Source organism: Fundulus heteroclitus, chromosome 9 (assembly GCF_011125445.2).
Source record: "Fundulus heteroclitus isolate FHET01 chromosome 9, MU-UCD_Fhet_4.1, whole genome shotgun sequence".
NCBI lineage: Eukaryota > Metazoa > Chordata > Actinopteri > Cyprinodontiformes > Fundulidae > Fundulus > Fundulus heteroclitus.
The window spans coordinates 22443715-22462058 of NC_046369.1; the positions used below are offsets into that span (position 1 = coordinate 22443715).

Here is an 18344-nt window from a genome sequence, read left to right on the forward strand (position 1 = left end):
CTTAATTTTTGCTTTTACTCATCCAGTGTATTCACATTTATAATGCGATAAAAATACAAAGTGATAATAAATGAGGTCAAATACATAGTTTAGTACTAATTAAGAGCTAAACAAACCTCATAATTCACATTCATGTACAAGTTTTGCAAAAAAGGCAAGTTTATATTGCGTTCTATGAACCTTACAAGTACAATAAGGGTGGAACCTGCTTTTAGAATTTCTTACAAATAAATAAATGTGGGAAAGAAAATCTTTGATACATTTTATATATTTTTTATATATTGCTTTTCAAATATATCATATACAAAACACAGGCATGTTCTTAGTTTTAGTTCACATTATAAAATGCTTTGCTAAACCTATCTGAGTTTAACAATGTGCAATATGATCAAAGTAATTTTTATGCATTGTGTACACTGTATGCAGTCAGCAGTAAGCTCAGCCCTAAAGCATTCACTGATTTCTTTTCAATCAACCTTTAAATGTTACAGCGCAGCATAAATATTTTGTAATTGAGAACACTTGTGATTTAAACCATACAGTGATTAAGACAACATATTTTTAACTTAGTCTCTATCATGCATTTTAAGTTATTGTTTATACTTAAAAAAAACAAAACAAGGTCAGCCTAAAATAGTCTGAATTTTTTATATGCATAGGAAAACCTGGAAATAATCCATAGAGTACGATACTCAGAAAGAATGGAAGTTGTACATGTCACTAAATTTGTAGGTAATGTCATTGACTTGACTGTGGGGCAAGCTTTTGCTGGTAGTGAGAGGTTGAGGTGAATCAAATATTCCCGGACTGTCCGTCTCCTCTGGTACGTTGGCACTCCTGGATGAAGTCACAGAGTCGGCGTGGGAAACTCTGCTGCTGCTGCTTTGTTCACAGTACAGCCATGTGTTTGAGGCAGAATCGACGGAGGCAAAGGAGGAGCTCTCCGGGTAGTTGACGGAATCGAGGCTGGGACACAGGTAGGCTGAGGAGCTACGAGACGCTCGAGGTTCGTGGAGATTCAGTTTGGAGACCAGGGGTCTGCCCACTGTCACTGGCAGCCGCTCTTGTACCTCTTCGTCCATGTTGGAATACGTGTAATGAAGGCAGACGGTAAAGGTGAGGTCCGTCTGTGAGGTCAGACAAATAAAAACAATAGTAGTGTGAAAATATATCCAGTTCAATTACATTTTATATATGTAGCACCAATTCACAATACATGTCATCTCAAGGCCCTTTACAAAGTCAAATTCATTGAAATACAGATTAGTCAAAAAGTTTCCTATCTAAGGAAACTCAGCAGATTGCAGAAGTCTTGACAAGCAGCCTTCACTTCTCATGAAAGACTGTGGACTGTGGACAGACGGCTTTGCTGCAATCTCCCATACTGAGCATGCATGAAGCGACAGTGGAGAGAAAAACTCCCCTTTAACAGGGAGGAAAACCTCCACCAGAACCAGGCTCAGTATGAACGGTCATCTGCCTCGACCGACTGGGGTTAGAGAAGACAGAGCAGACACACAAAAAAAGCACAGAAGCACACATTGATCCAGGAATCCTTTCTATGTTATTGGTAATGGTGGATGATCTGCCGCCCCTGGATGGTGTCACAGCTAACAGGACACCAGACCAGGTGTACCTACTATTAAGAAAAAAATGACAGGGAAGTAAAAGTTAAAAGCTGAAATAACAACAAACAATGCAAATTGGAGAACAGTAGGAGAACTCAGCAGAGTGAGAAAAATAGATCTTGATGTCCTCCAGCATCCTAAGCCTCAAGCAGCACACAGCATAACTATAGAGATAGCTCAGCTTAAACTAAGCCACTCTGACTATAAGCTTTGTCAAAAAGTAACGTCTTAAGCCTAGTCGTAGAAGTAGATAGGGTGTCTGCCTCACGGACCAAAACTGGGAGTTGGTTCCACAGGAGAGGAGCCTGATAGCTAAAGGATCTGCCTCCCATTCTACTTTTAGAGACTCTAGGAACCACCAGCAGACCTGCAGTCTGAGAGCGAAGTGCTCTGTTAGGAACATACGGAGTAATCAGAGCTCTGATGTATGATGGAGCTTGATTATTAAGGGCTTTATACGTTAGAAGGAGAATTTTAAATTCTATTCTTGATTTAACAGGAAGCCAATGAAGGGAAGCTAAAATTGGAGACATATGATCCCTCTTGTTGATTTTCATCAGAACTCTTGCTGCAGCATTTTGGATCAGCTGAAGACTTTGAACTGCATTTTTGTGGACTTCCTGATAGTAAAGAATTACAATAGTCCAGCCTTGAAGTAACAAATGCATGGACTAGTTTTTCAGCATCACCCCTGGACAGAATGTTTCTAATTTTGGCAATATTCCGGAGGCCAAAAATGGAAACATTGGAAAACTGTTTAATAGGGGATTTAAATGACATGTCTTGGTCAAATTTACATTATTACCAGAGGTCAATCTAACGCCAGATTAAGTGGTCGATTAAGAAGTTTATTTTTTAAGGACTCTGGCACAAAGATTACAACTTCTCTCTTGTCAGAATTTAAAATCAGGATATTTAAAGTCATCCAGGTTTTGATATCACTGTAGTCGAAGTTATTGATTGGATAAATATAGTTGAGTGTCATCAGCATAACAGTGGAAATTAACCCCATGCTGTCTGATAATTTTACCAATCGAAAGTATATATATATATATATATATATATATATATATATATATATATATATATATATATATATATGTGTATGTATATATATACACATACATTTATATGTATGTGTTCAGGACTGAACCCTGTGGTACTCCACAAGTAACACTAGAGTTTGAAGAAGCTTTATTATTAACATGAACAAACAGGAATCTGTCAGACAGATAATATTTAAACCAGCCTAATGTTTTTCCCTTAATCCCAAAAGTATGCTATGTTCAAGCCTTTCTGTGAGAATATTGTACAATTCTGGAAATATTTCCAAAGTTGTAACTTTTCCCTCGCTGGGTTTTTAAGAGATAATTTAGCAAATATTCAAATTAGATCACTTTAACACAAGCAGCATGTCACAAAGATACGGCATATTCTAATTTATGTATTTAAACGAATGAAACAGCAATTGTCCAAGGAAAGCCTGGACAATTATTAGGACAAAACTGAAAGATTACAAGAATGTCTAGCTTCTTGAAAACAATGTATAACAAAATCCAAGTAGGAAAAAAAGGGTTTGCACAGTTCTCTTCTAAGCAGACATTTCATTTTCATCATCAGACAAATGTCCAAGAAATAAAATCAGGTTTCTGACCCTGAGTCTCTGCAGACTGCGGATGCGCGTGTAAAGACTTTGGGCCTCCGGTGAAGGAAGTTCCTCCTTAATCAGCAGTAAACAGCCGGCTTCAAACAGAGTCTCCTGGTTACTCCTCTTCAGGTCAACGTCCACTTCCTGTCAAAGGAAAATTAAAAGAACATTGGGAAGCTCCAAGCCAGTTCTGATCCACTTTATGTGCGTTCAAAAGATCCCCAATAAGTCATTAACATCTTCCCAGTGTGCTGTTTGTTTGCCCAGAAAACTGTGCGCTACAAAAGGACAGCGCAGCCACGTTGTTTGTACAAAAGATCTAAGACCAACCAACGGATCCTGTTTTTAGTTTTAAAAAGAACAATGTTACAGAGCTGTCTACATGCAGGGTTCAAACATTTTTCATTCATTCAGTAACTAGTCAAATCAAAACAGTGTATTGTTGTTCTGCAATCGTAAAAAGATTAGCATGAAATATTTGTCAAAAAACCACACAAAATTATCTAAATAAAAAGTTTAAATAAATTAAATCATCCACAGCGTATAGTCTCAAAAGCTTGTGGCAGGAACTTATTTAGCAGTGCAGTGGTTATTTTTGTTGTAGCATTTATCTTTGTAGTAAAACGCCGCAAGATAATGTGTATTTGATAGAAGCAACAACAGACATTAGATGGATAGATAGATAGATAGATAGATAGATAGATAGATAGATAGATAGATAGATAGATAGATAGATAGATAGATAGATAGATAGATAGATAGATAGAGAGATAGATAGATAGATAGATAGATAGATAGATAGATAGATAGATAGATAGATAGATAGATAGATAGATAGATAGATAGATAGATAGATAGATAGATAGATAGATAGATAGATAGATAGATTCCATATGCAGACCTTATAGGAACCAAGATAGAATAACATTTTTGAGCTACTCTTTTCTACTCGGGCTTTTGACTTTAGCAAATTGAGGTTTATAAAAGATGTGTTGGAAGACATTTCCAACAGTAAATCTATCTCTATAACATGATACAATTTCTGAGTCCTTTCCAGTTAAATTGCATCTGTTTCCATCTCATCTGTTAAGAGGCACTCCGAGCAAAACAGGATCATTACTGGTTAAAGAAGAACAAATATTCATAAAGATGCTTAAACATTTAAAACGTGATTATTTTTATTTATTTTTATTTTATTTATTTGGAAAAATTGTATTACACATTTTTTGGGCTGACATGAAAACAGAAAAATGGGCCAGATTTTAGACATTAGATCTAAGGAAACCTCTTCCTCGTACCCTCTGGTTTTGAGGCTCTTTCTCACATCAATGCTCAGAGTTTACGCTAGATGCTGAAAATGTAATAGCTAGAGAACAATAAACAAATACACTTCCAATTTGGTTTAACTCAATTCAATTCAATTCAATTTTATTTATATAGCGCCAAATCATGAAACATGTCATCTCAAGGCACTTTACAAAGTCAAGTTCAATCATATTATACAGATTGGGTCAGATTATACAGATTGGTCAAATTGATGGAGCTCAAATTAACGGTAATTCAGCTTCTTTTGTGAAGTGCATAAAAAACGTGGATCAGAATAAGTCGCATTTAAAGTCATATAGCTAACACACCTGTGGGAAGTCTGTGAGCTGAGCACAGCAGGAATCTATTTCTGCAGGTTTCTCAAGTATCCGAGTGTAGATGACCATGATGTTGGAGAACTCTGCGGCAAAACCCAGCTGGACCTTCACCCCGCAGTCAAAGTTGAGGCAGCGACTCTCAGGCAGGACTGTTCAAATAAAAAAAAAATAAAAAAGATAAAATGCAAGGATTGAATGGAGCGATGCACATATATGAGTAACTTTCGCTGCATTTAATCAAATCAGTTTCTGCGTGTTTACCATGAGCGACGGCCCACTGCAGATTCCGGGCTGAGTCGGATGCCGAACTGTCGGATGGCTGGATCCGGTCTGTGAGGGAACGTCGTTCACACAGGTTGCTGCGCAGCTCCAGAGCCTGCCTCCCTTTTGTAATCGCGCAGCGACCCATGTCTGGAAAGAATGTATGGCTTTTTGTAAAAAGGAAAATCTAAGTGCTGTCTAATAGTTACACATAGGATTAAAACTTGTCAATCCGCCTCAGAACGCAAAACAAAATGTCTATGCAGATGACTAAATAAGATCCTACCAGCCTTGTTTTTATGAAAGATGGTCTTTTTAATATAAACATACATGACCGTTTTCTATTAACGATGTGTTAAACAACATATTAGTATTATTAGTCATTAATATGATTATTATTAGAGATAAGGACCTCATAAACAGGTAGCAATTAATAAGATATTATATTTATAGATTAGAGATCCTTTTCTTCTATTATTTCTCATCAGTCTCAAATCTTAAAACAAACCATCTAACATATATCTGAAGGGTAATTAATTTGATTTATCAGTGAGCCCCAATTGTAAATTTTATGGATAGGAACAAGAGCCACAGAGTTGTATAATATATTTATTCTCAAAATCACAATTCTAATGCTGCAATTAAAAAATATTATTTTGGATATAGTCACAGAAGGATATCTGTCTGTCTATATATTACAGATTAATCAAGTAGAGAACCAGAAACCATCTTAAAATCTAAAAGCTTAAAGTCCAAATACAATTGAGAATAAATGTACCACTGACTGATTAAAGCTCTAACTTTATCAACGTGTCTCTCTCTGTAAAGTAAACACAAACTTTTAGTTAATAATTTCCACATACACGTTTTAGATTTAAGGAGACTTTGGAGGGTAAATAACTGGTTCTAATACCAGAAACACCCTTATATGAACTGATAAAACACTTTACTCTCAGCCTGGTGCCTGGACCCGTGGTTCTTAGCGTCCTGTTTCTCAGCCCAGTGAACGAGGAAAGTTTGATGCAGCGTCTATTTGAGCCGCCTTCAGGGTTAGCCCTCCAGGAAGGCACCGACTGATTTCTAATCAGGGACAGGTGCTGGATGTAACCAAGTAGAAAAAAAAATTCTTGCCAAATAAGTCAGATAGTCTTTTCATCAGGTCCATAAAAAACAAACAGAGAAGGATAGCTTGAACACTGAAAAAAGCCATAATGTTATGGTGAATTTTAAAACAAGTGGCTCTTTTTTCCCTTTTTATCCGTATTGGACTCTTGTGTAGTTCTGGTTCCGTGTCTCACCTCCTAGTCAGCCTATTATTCTGTCTGTCTGATTTCCTATGACTCTGCACTGACCAGCACACAGAAGTTGACACTCCCCCCCACCCTGATAACACTACATATTATGTATCTATTTGTTTAAATGACAAGATAAGCAACCAGTGCTGCGAGTGCTCTACCTTCAGCGACTCGGTCCAGCATGACGGTGACCTTCACATCCTCACACACGCGCTGCTTGAGAAAGCTTATGAAGATCCCGTTCGACACGTCTTCTCTCTTCACCTCATAAGCTTCAGCATCAACACATCTAAACACGATAGATTACACAAAAGTGACAAGAAAGACGAGTTGAAAAGCAGACACTTTGGGATCAGAACAAGAGCTCATGATGGCAAAGAACCAGCAACTTACGTGGCATAACCAAAAACTATATTGGCTGTGACTTTGAGGGTTCCTGGCTGTACGATCAATTCATCGTTTAGGTTTCTGGGAAAATATGTGACATAAAGAGTAAAAAGCGTGGCATTTAAAACACTATTTTTTTTTTTTACATTTCTAAGCTATAGGTATACCTTTTGCGACACATGTCCAGCAGGAACACATTGAGTCCAGTCTTTTTCTCCTGCATCCTGGTCAGTATGCTCTGCACACACAAGCAGTGCTCTGATGTGTAGGAAGCTGGGGCATCGATGGGAACCATGAAACTGTTGCCATAGTTCTCATAGCCATGACCGGCAAAATACAGCAGCCCTGCAGCAGTATCAAATATAGAGTATCAAAAAAAACATGCAGCTCAGGGGAAACGTTTACATATAGTTATGATAGACATGAATGTGTTACTAATTTTATTTAACCCCTTATTTGTCGAGGCTGGAATGATAATACATCAACTTTAGCAATTTTGATAAACAAGAATTGGGTGCACAAGCTTTTTTCTAATCCACAAAATGTCAATATTACATATGTGGGCATAAATATGTACATGCATCTCCAAATACAGTTTTTTGGATTAATCAACGAACTTCTAGCTTCATTTTGAATATTTACCCAACATTAGCAAGAAAAGCACTTGAATTGGTTGATTTCGAGTACAATCCCTACATTTTCAATTGGGATGAGTTCAGAGTGATTCCAGATGCTTAATGTTAGCCAGCACTAATGGGAAACCAATTTATTGTGTTTGTTTGGGATTATTGTCTTGAAACACACAACGTTGTCCTGGTTTCAATCACCAAAAAATAACACTCAAATCAAAAGAAACGGGTCATAAAGTATTTCAGGACAACATTAGAACCAAAAAGGCTCAAGCCTACTATGAACTGTAAGCCGCCAGAGTCACAACATGGGCTGAGAAGATGCTAAAATGTAGAACTGGTGACACGAACAAGCAACATTTCTTCAAGAGAAAGAAAAGTGTTTGGAGGAGTCGAGATGAGGCTTTGGACACAAAGCACACTGTCCCCGCTGTCAAGCACGGTGGTGGTAGTATCATGCTGTGGGACTGTTTCACTGCCAGTGGTACTGGTGCATGGCACAAAGCTGGTAGGATAATGAAAAAGGATGTTGACTAATATTTTCAGAAACGGTTTAACTGCAGCTAGAGCAAACAGCTAAATGGTTAAACATGAATCTTTTAATACAAAATGTCATTCGGTTTATTTATATAGTGCCAATTCCCAAAACACACCATCTCAAAGGACTTAACTAAAAAAAATGTTAATTTAATCCAACCATACAGACAGATTCCATGTCAAGAACATGCATTCCAATTGGTCTTAGTTATCAAACAATGCAATTTAGTTTATTATTTAAATTGATTCAAAGATTTTCTATCCGAGGAAACCCAGCAGATTGTTGACTTGAAGTATTCACTGCCGCGTGTAGAAACAGTGGACACTCGTCTGCATTGTGTCATTGGCTTTGCAGCAATTCGCCATACCGAGCATGCATGAAGCAACAGTGGAGAGGAAAACTCCCCTTTAACAGGAAGAAACCTCCAGCAGAACCAGGAGACTGCCACAACTGACTGGAGATTTGAGAAGAGATTTGAGAAGAGCACAGAAGCACTGATCCAGGAATAATTTCTGATGATCATACATAAAAAAAAAAAACAATAGATACAGCAGGCTAGCATTAACCGTCTCGAATGGCCTCCCAAAGCCTCAACCTCCAACCATGTGAAAGCACGGGTCTGTGTTCAAAAGTCTGGTTAGAGCCAAGAAACGAACCATTTTTAAATGAAAGGTACCAGTTTTACCGGGAAAACTGGGCACACTTCCAGGTACACCTTGCTTTGGGACATTTTAATAAATATTAGTGGGGATGCATCTATGCTTGTGAGCTTGTACTGAAATGTGTGGATTAGAGACAATCTAAACAATTCATGTTTTATAAATTATTGCAGTTGTATGTTGTATGTTGCATTATCAATCCATGATTTAAAAAAAAATACCCAACTTAAATCATAAAAACACCCAAATTAATTTAATATTCACGTTGAGGATGAGCAGACGTAGATTATTCTCTGTTTTAGCGGTAAGCTTGAAAAAAAACCACTTCTAAACTCTTCCTACATTTTGTCAGGCTGGGCAGAGACTTTAGGAGCTTATGAAGGGAAATAAATGGGCTGACCGTAGACTCCCTTGTCGAGCAGCAACAGGAACTCGGTAACAGCACTGTTCATCTCCTGCCGGTCGAGGTCGAGCAGGGAGACCACTTTGAAGTCCATCTGTCTGAGAAGGTTGGTCAGCTCGTGGACGTCAGAAATGGGAGCACTCAGCTGATAGTGGTGGAGGTAGTTCATGTTGCCGATCAGCAGAGCGACTTTGTCTGTAGCTGAGCAGAATGTGAACGCGGAACCATGAAACCGGAGATTTGTAATGCAAAGATACTTTATGTGACCTGCTTGCATCAAACTAACCATAGAAATTCTTGGCTGCTGCTGAGGGAGGACAGGCCATCTGCTGCACTGGATTTAGTCCTGATCCGGGTGTCGGCCTCTTGCCTTCTTGTGAGTCTGGCAACATTTAATAAAAGAGTTAAACAAAAAGCAGAAAGCTAAATATCACCCTTGTATTTCAGTTTTGACAACCAGGATACAAACAAAACAAAAAAAAAACAGGAATAAAAGTGTGATAAAGGGCAGAGGAAGTATATTACGGCTGCAGTTCCCCTTTTTTCTCCTGAATATTCTGCCAGAAAGTACAGCATACCTAACCCGCGATTAGCTTCTACCCAGGATGCATCTGTGACTGAACTCAGGCCTGCATGAAAAAGTAGAACAGGAAGAGTCAGCAGTTGCAAAATTGTTTATTAAGTTACCGCCGACATTGTTTAAATGTTGGCGGTAACTTAATAGCAACAGTTGTTTGCTGCAATCATTCAAACAGTAATTATTGGTTTTGTTAATATAAGTGACAGATGAGAGAAAGTGGCATCTACTCCTCACCAATGGTCACGGTTGCTGTGTCGCTCCACACCTCGTGGTACAAATTAAACGCCTTGCACCTGTACTCCCCTCTGTGCTCTGTGGTCACACATGGGATCTTAGGGAACAGTAACAAACATCCATTAGGCTCATAAGGAAACCAGACCACAGAGTGACTTTAGTTGGGAACGTTTTGACATTAGTCTGATGCTGTCGCTGCAGCAAAAACTTAAGACAATCCCCTCCAAACCAAAATCGCTTTGGGCGAATAATGTAATTAAACAGCTAAAAAAGAAGCTAATTGAAAGTGTAGACAAAATAGGGGAAAATAAATGAACAAATAACTGCTCGTATTATACAATATAAGGGATATAAAACATCAGAATCGACAAAACTAATTTCAGACAACATAAACAACCTAAGAACATTGTCCTTGGTTTTGGACAGCTTAGCTGACCCTTTTACCACAGGATAGCAGTTCAAAATTTAACCTGTTTGCTGCCAATTACTGAAACCCACTAAAGAATCTAAAGTCAGCACAAGTTTTATCCCGACTGATCCCGAAAATTAACACGCAACCAAAATTGTTAATTTGCCTTTTAGATACAAAACCAGGGCTATTCTTCAGCTCATATAGTCTGAATAACTGTAGAGCAGGATGTGTAACACGCTCACCAACCATTTCATGTACGCTGATGATCTGGTCATCCTCCCACCTAGCAGTGCGGGTTTCCAGCCGCTGCTGAACGTTTGCTCCCGTTACAGACTTAAATTTGATGTAAAGTACACTGCTAAAAAGAATGTGGTGCTGATCGGTAGAACTAAAGGGGACGAAGACCTCTGCTTTCCAGACTTTTATTTGTCAGGGCAAACACTCCGTGTTTAAAGTAAAATAAAGTATTTGGGCCACTTTATCACAGACAGGCTTTGTGATGATGAGGATATCGATCGTCAGTGTCGCAGTTTGCATGCACTTTGGTGAGGAAATTTCACAGTTGCACAGACAGTGTAAAAATCTAATTGTTCAGGACATGCTGTACATCGTTTTCAACTGCACCACTGTGGGGCAAATCTAGGAAGGGTAATCTGCAAAAACTAAAAGTTGCTTATTTTGATCCTTTTCGTATTTTGCTGAAAAAGCCCAAAATTTGATGTACAGGTTTGTGTGCTGTCTAAATGTCTGTAAGAACAGCCTTATCAAAACTCTGGTGAGCCCCTGTGTCAGTGCTGTGTGCTACCAGTCCACTTCAGGGAAGCACTGCTACAATAGTCTTTGATAGTTTTTATTATTGCGTGTTGTATTGTATTGTATTGTCGTATTGTGGTGTGTTTTCTATTTGTTTATGGACTACGAGTCCAATCAATCATAATCTTTATTTCATTATCTATCAATTTTACTGTTGGACATTTTTGAAACGCATTTGCTGAGCATCCCCAATTGTTCCCTTCACGGTGCTTTTAAGACAGCTTTTGTTAAACCTCCATCGGAATAGATATCACTTCCATAACTGCGTAGAAGTTTCTAGGTTTCCATGTTTAAACAAGATACGTTTTAGGAAGGCTTGTTTTTAATCAGTGTTTAAAACATAGAAAAATTCCAGTCAGGGTTTAGATCCAGTCATAGAAAAGAAACATCTAAGCTCTAGGATGGTTAATCACCTCGGGTTTAACCTGAATCTGAACAAGCCATCGTTATTGGTACATATTATTAACCCAACTGCAGCACTGGATTCAACCAACCAGAACATTTCACTTTCTAGACTCATGATGAATCATCTCAAAAAGCTGCTCTTCAGTCATGCAAGTATTACCTCACAAAGAGATGTTTTGTAAGCATGGGAAACACCTAAAGATTGTAAAGTGAGAAACGGAGTTTCACAAGGTAACTTTCAGGTCCTTTACTTTTTTATTTATTCACATGTATTCTGCTGCTGCCCCCCCCCCCCCCCCCCCCATGATTATCGTTGTTCAGCTTATTCCTTCTTTTGTTCTGTTTCTGTTTCCTTTGTTGTTAAACTTTGATGTCTACTGTTTCCTGTTTTCATCATATTTAAAGAACTTTGTATTTCCCCCATGATGTATGAAAAGTGCTCAATACATTTAAAAAAAAAATTATAGCTTGATATCCATTCATGATCACAAAAGACATTGTTGACAGAAAGCCAAAGGAAGCCCTGTTTAAAGCCTACCATGTGGGAGAAACGTCGCTCGTCAGATAAGACCTAAATTAAAGTTTTGGCCAAACTAAGGACTAATTGTAGAAGACTAGTTCTGTCCAGTACCCTGAATGCACCATTCCCACAGTGAAACATTGGCAGTATCATACTGTGAGGAGGATTTTCTTCAGAACTGACAGTGCCTCAACATGCAGACAACGCCACAGTGGAATAATTTACAACAAAGCACCTGCATGACAACAGAGACAGTCATATCCCAGACAGTCATTACATGCATAGTAAACCAGAGCATGTGTCCTTGTGTCTCCAGTCCAAGTTGGCGTCAGGCCATAGTGACTTCAGAATAATATTCCCATAACAATGTGTTAAAATGGACCAGTCAAAGCCCTGACCAAAATTCTATTGACAATCTGTGCTAAGACTTGAAAATTGCAGTTAAAAGTCTGTCTAGACTTGATCTATTTTGAAAAGAAGAGTGTAAAAAAAATTTGATGTTCAAAACTGTTATTAACCCCAAAATGCCTCTAAAAAAGGAACAATTCAGGGTGCTGAACTTTTCATATTTTAACAGCATAGTACGTGTTCTTTTCTTTGTGCTTTACTTTATGTTGGTTATTTAAGTGTGTGGTTGTAAGAAAATAAAAAAAACAAAAATGCAATGAGTGTTATTACTTTTACGTGGCACTGTAGTTTGCAAGACTTTACTGCTTTTACAAGTTTTAATGATGAAGGGCATTCATACACATTAATTAAACATTTGCTTATTGTTTTTTTGTTTTTTTTTTAAGTGGACTTACCCTGAGGGAGGATGCTTTTTGCTGTGGTATGGGCATTTTGTTGTGATACCACTCATACTGAGGAGGGGGGTTAGCCTCTGCTTTGCACTTCAGCACCAAAACGTCCCCTTCAGATGCCGCTTGGGACTGGGGCTGCTGGCTGATTTGCAGTCCACTCACTGAGCCCGGGAACAGAGTACTGCAAGCTGCGATGACAGTGATTTATCGGCACGCTGCATCACTCGCTGTGATATTGAAAAAGGCAGGAGAAAAAAAAAAAAACAGAAAGTAGGAAAAGGGATACCTGGACTGGAACCTGCAGAGTGAAGCAGTCGTACATGAGCCCACGTGGAGAAGATGCATTTTTCTCCGTGGTTGATCCTGCAGATGTAGTGACCCTGGTGGGCTGGGCCCAAAGGACACAGAACCAACTCAGGCGTATTTCCTGTCTCATGTAAAATCTAAATCAAGGAAGAAATCAATGTGGATTAAGACCAAAACAGAGAAGCATCAAAAGATTCATAAAAAGGCCTTGTAAGTTGTTGCTCTGACCTCCTCTTTGCCTTTGAACCACTGGTAGCTGAGTTCAGGAGGTCCAGAGGCCATGCATGTCAGCACCACCCGACTCCCCAGAGAGGCCTGCTGAGACTGCGGCTGCACAGTGATCCTAATCTGCTCTGACACTAAAAACAGCAACAAGCAACGTGAATAGTAAGGAGGACAAGAAGGAACAAAGCTCAAGCATTTTTTTTTATTAAGACATGTGTACCGTTAAATCTAACATGTGCAAACCTGTGAGTGGTATGAGGATGCATATCGTAAAGTCACAAACTATAAGGGAGTAGCTCTACAGACATCTAGAACATTTTCTCTTCCTGTAGTCTAAGGCACATTGTTCACTCTGGAAGTATATAACAACTCACTAATACCTGTTCTGATAACTGACCATGTTTACTCTATTAAAAGAAAGCTAAAGTCTTTGGGCCTGAAATCAAAAGCATTTTTCCAAAGAGGTTTAAGACCACTAGGCTGACCTGTATTTATTTGCCACCACACACACCAAGCAGGATGGTGAGGATAGAAAATATTCCTTATATCAAGCCGTAGAAACTATCTACATGCCAGGTGGTTGTTAATGGTGCAAGCCAGGAAAGCTTTTTTTTTGTCCTATTATCACAAACAAAATACGTCATCTTTTCACAAATATAAATGTACAATGCTCATCTGAGTCATTTCTTTGTAGAACCAACTATTGTTGCAATTATAGCTGAATCAAGAGAGCTGAATTACTTGCACCGTTGTATTTTCTAAAAAGCTGCAGGCTCACACAAATGAACAAATTGGAAAAGAAAATGTGTTGTGCTTCCTTCAACAACTCAACCATCCGGCCAGTTTTCCATTGAGGCCAATTTTGTGGCATGAGTGATAGTTATTCTGTCAAAAAAAAGAATAATCTTATGCAGCGGCATAATAAAAGCAGGTAAGGAAAAGTTGGACCACAAACTTAAATTAACGATGGTTCATTCAAATTCATCTCTTTTTCAGTACTTTTTACTTTTTCTTTTGGGAGTTTGTTCCAGACTAGTGGAGCACAAGAACTGAATACTGCTTCTCCATGTTTGGTTCTGGTGCAGATTAGGCTTGAACCATAAGACTTGAGTGGTGTGGGCGGCTGATGGCCGACAAATCTGTGATGTGTTTAGGTTCTAAGCCATTCAGTGGTTTATAGACTAACAGAGGTATTTTAAAGTCTATTCTCTGAGATACAGGGAACCAGTGTACGGACTTTAGAAACGGGGTGATGTGCTCTACTTTCTTAGTTTTAGTGAAGCACAAGCAACAGGATCAGTTGCAGTTGTCTGATCGACTTTTCAGGCAGACCTGTGAAGAGACTGTTGCAGTAAGATATTGGATTTAAGATGACACAGGCAGGACTTTTTCAAGATCCTGCTGAGACATTAGTCCTTTAATCCTGGAAATGTTCTTCAGGTGATAGAAGGCTGACTTTTACATTGTTATTATGCCTCTGAAGGTTCAGGTCTGAGGTCAGATCTGGCTGTAGTAACTGAAGCTGTATGCTGGCTCTTGATTGCTCCACCTTTGGTCCAAGAATTGTTACTTCCGTCTTATTTTCATTCATCTAAAGAACATTTTGGCACATCCATCCATTTATTTCTTCTAAGCATTTACTCAGTGCTTGAATGGGTTCATGGTCACCAGGTGACATGGTGATATAGAGCTGTGTGTCGTCTGCATAGTTATGGTAGCTGATGTTGTTGTTTTTTATTATCTGAGCTAGAGGAGCATGTATATTAAATAGGAGGGGACCCAGGATGGACCCTTGGGGAACCCCAAGTGTGATTTTTGTGGTCTCTGATGTAAAGTTACCTACCAATACAAAAATGTCCCTGACCTTTAAGTAGGATTCAACTCAGTTAAGTACTGTGCCGGAAAGGCCGACCCAGTTTTCAAGGCGCTCCAATAGAATGGAGTGTTCAACACTATCAAATGCTGCACTGAGGTCCAATAGTACCAGCACTGTGGTTCTTCCACAGTCTGCATTTACATGGATGTCATTCAACATCCCGACAAGGGCGGTCTCAGTACTGTGGTGAGCATGGAAACCTAACTGGAATACGTCAAAGCAGCTGGTCATTGTTAAGAAGGTGAATAACGAATAATAATAAAGAATAATGTTACAGATGAAGGGGAAGTTTGCGACGGGCCTGTAATTCTGCATTAGCAGCTTGTCCAAATTGCTCTTATTCAACAGTTGCACTGCAAAAAGGGAACTAAAAGTAAGTAAAAGTTTCTTGAAATCAGTGTATTTTTCCTTGATTTGAGGAGCTAAATATGACTATTTCCCAATGGAATGAGTGTTTTTACCCCTGAAATAAGATAATTACATATCGTGCACTTGAAATAGGACGATGGAGATGAATTGTTTCTATTTTAAGTGCAAATATCTTATTCCATTGGCAAATAGTCTTATTTACCTGCTCAAATCAAGGAAAAATACACTGATTTCAAGAAAATTTCACTTACTGTTAGTTCCCTTTTTGCAGTGTGCTGGTTTTTAAAGCCTGGGGGGAAACACTAGACAAAACAGAGTTTATTATTTAAATCAAATCAGGCACTATACTACAGGCAAAACTTTCTTAAAGAAAGCTGTGGGTAGAATATCAAGACAGCACGAGGAGGAACTTACCCACTCTGTTAGTTTTAGCTGCACATCCATATTATCGCAGGATGACAGTTGTACCACACTCTCTACAGTTTTAGAAACCTTACCCTACCTGACAATTTCTGCATAATTCTAGGGCTATCTTTGAATTGGCTTAATACGCATGTATAAAATGTTTTAAAATCATCTGTTCCACTTTACAATTATGCATTACTTTTTATTTGTCCATCACAAAACAAAGAAAAGTGGTTAAATTTGTGGTTCTTATATAACAAAACGTGAAAAAGCTAAAGTGGCAGGAGTTTTTTTTTTTTTTTTTTTTTTTTTGCAATGTTGATCTCGCTCTTACTGAGGGAACCCCCAGCCCTCTCTGTTTTACCTGTGGTGGTGAGGAACTGCAGAGCTTCCTGGTGGTCCATCTTCCTCAGGCAGTGCAGGAGGAAGTCCACGGAGCAGCCACGGTCAGCTAACCAAGCCAGAAGAATGCGCGCAGGACTGCCTGCAGCTTTCAGCACCTGAAGGGAGCAGCTGGTCAGCTCCTTTTCACTGCAAGGTAGCATAAAAGTGGTCAGGATCAGCAGAGCATGTAATCACAAACACACGGATTCCGTTTTAGAAAATGTTTAGATGTTTGGCTGAAGGGGGAAACTAAAGAATGTTGGTAAAACATTTTCAATTTTTCAATTCAATTTTATTTATATAGCGCCAGTTCATGAAACATGTCATTTTAAGGCACTTTACAATGTCAAATTGGACTCGTTTCTGATTCATGATGCCTTCAGGTTCTCTCACCTGCAGCGGAATTGCGGGTACTCCGCCGCCGCGCTGGCCAACTGCCTCCATCCACAACCGCAGTTGTCCAGCATCTTTGACAGCTTGTTCAGTCCTTCTTCACCGAGATTGCTGATATTCATTTTCCCAATCTTCTAACTCCGTATTTACCCTTTCCATCAAACCATAAAAAAAAAAAAACAGATACGCAGGTCAGATTATATAGGCTATGCGTTGGATTAACACAAAACCATAAAACCTCCAGCACCAATGATTCCCCCCTACGAGACGTGACTCAGTAACACAACAGCGTCCTATATCTGCTCAGTCAGTGAATGAACCCCAGCTACTACATTGACACACTAGAAAAAAACTACGGGCTTTGAACACAACTCTGGGATTCCCCGCGTTGGGGTCTTATGAAAATCAGCCTGTAGAGGCTACAGGTTACAGAGAGAGCCACACAGTAAAGGTTCACGAGAAACACACAGCCGCTAAAATAAAAGCTATAAAAGACAAATATCACTCTATATTAAGCTAAAAGCAGAACAAAAACAAACACGCTGCAGTTCGGATTTTCAGATGGTAGCAGAGCCGCTTCCGCCATGAGTTGCGCTGAAAGTCAAAGACTCGAAGGGGGGAATAAATGAGGCATTTATTACCAGAAAGGTCCGAGTTGGAGGTGAATGATCGGGGCGGCAGGTGGTGCTGGGGGGGCTTTATGTCACGCAGATGTCCGTGGCATCTTTACACGCCGGCGCTCTCCCAATCTGACACGATTTGGTTCCCCCAGATAGTTTGCTTCTCATTTCGGTTCCTCTTTTATCTGCCATCCCAGACACGTATTGCGATCATTTGCATGAAGCGCTGCCATGGTTACTTCACCCTCAACTTTATAAAAAAAAAAAAAAAAAAAAGTGCACAATAAACACACCCTGCTGTCCAAAAGCTGCTAATAGAGATCCATGTTGATGCAGGACGTGGAATAATTAGTCATAGCCTTGTTTTTAAATTGTAATGTGTCAGGAAAAGAAAATATGTTTTACTTCATTGATTGGCCCATTCAGGGCCAGATTTAGGAGGATGGGGGCCCCTGGGCTAGAGTCTACATATATATATATATATATATATATATATATATATATATATATATATATATATATATATGCCCTCTGAAGGATTTTTGCAGCCCCCGGTTCTCAATAAAAGCAGAGGTGGGTGCAAATGAACAATTTTCATCTTCTAGACCAAGGTTTTTACAGAGAACATCTTGAAAAATATGAAGAACAAAATACAGATTTCCATTTATCAATGACACTTTTGCATTCAACTTCTTTGTAGGAACTCGAACCACAAACACGACCTACATTTACTCAAACGCAAACCAAATAAGAAAACATTACTCAACCCTGAAAAGTTTGAAACTTTGAGCCTGTCTTATAATGCAGACATGCACAATCTTTGTTTTGTATCTACACTCATTTAAATTTTTACTTTCATTTAGCAGATAAACTTTAAAAAAGACCAAGTTTGTTTTCAAAATTATTTTACA

At 38.9% G+C, this 18344-nt stretch overlaps 1 protein-coding gene across 1 annotated transcript; it reads right to left on the reverse strand.

The window, feature by feature from the left end:
- Window positions 1–257: 257 nt before the first annotated feature.
- malt2 (MALT paracaspase 2) lies at window positions 258–17687 on the reverse strand. The gene is made up of 17 exons (XM_021324175.2): window positions 17455–17687; window positions 16814–16964; window positions 16401–16567; window positions 13390–13520; window positions 13142–13298; window positions 12859–13043; window positions 9906–10002; window positions 9670–9720; window positions 9378–9473; window positions 9089–9292; window positions 7030–7207; window positions 6869–6943; window positions 6637–6764; window positions 5181–5330; window positions 4911–5068; window positions 3283–3420; window positions 258–1127 (listed from the first exon to the last, which is right to left on the reverse strand). Exons 2-17 carry the CDS (start codon window positions 16933–16935, stop codon window positions 693–695), a joined length of 2472 nt encoding a protein of 823 aa, XP_021179850.2. The 5' UTR covers window positions 16936–16964; window positions 17455–17687; the 3' UTR covers window positions 258–692.
- Window positions 17688–18344: the final 657 nt, after the last annotated feature.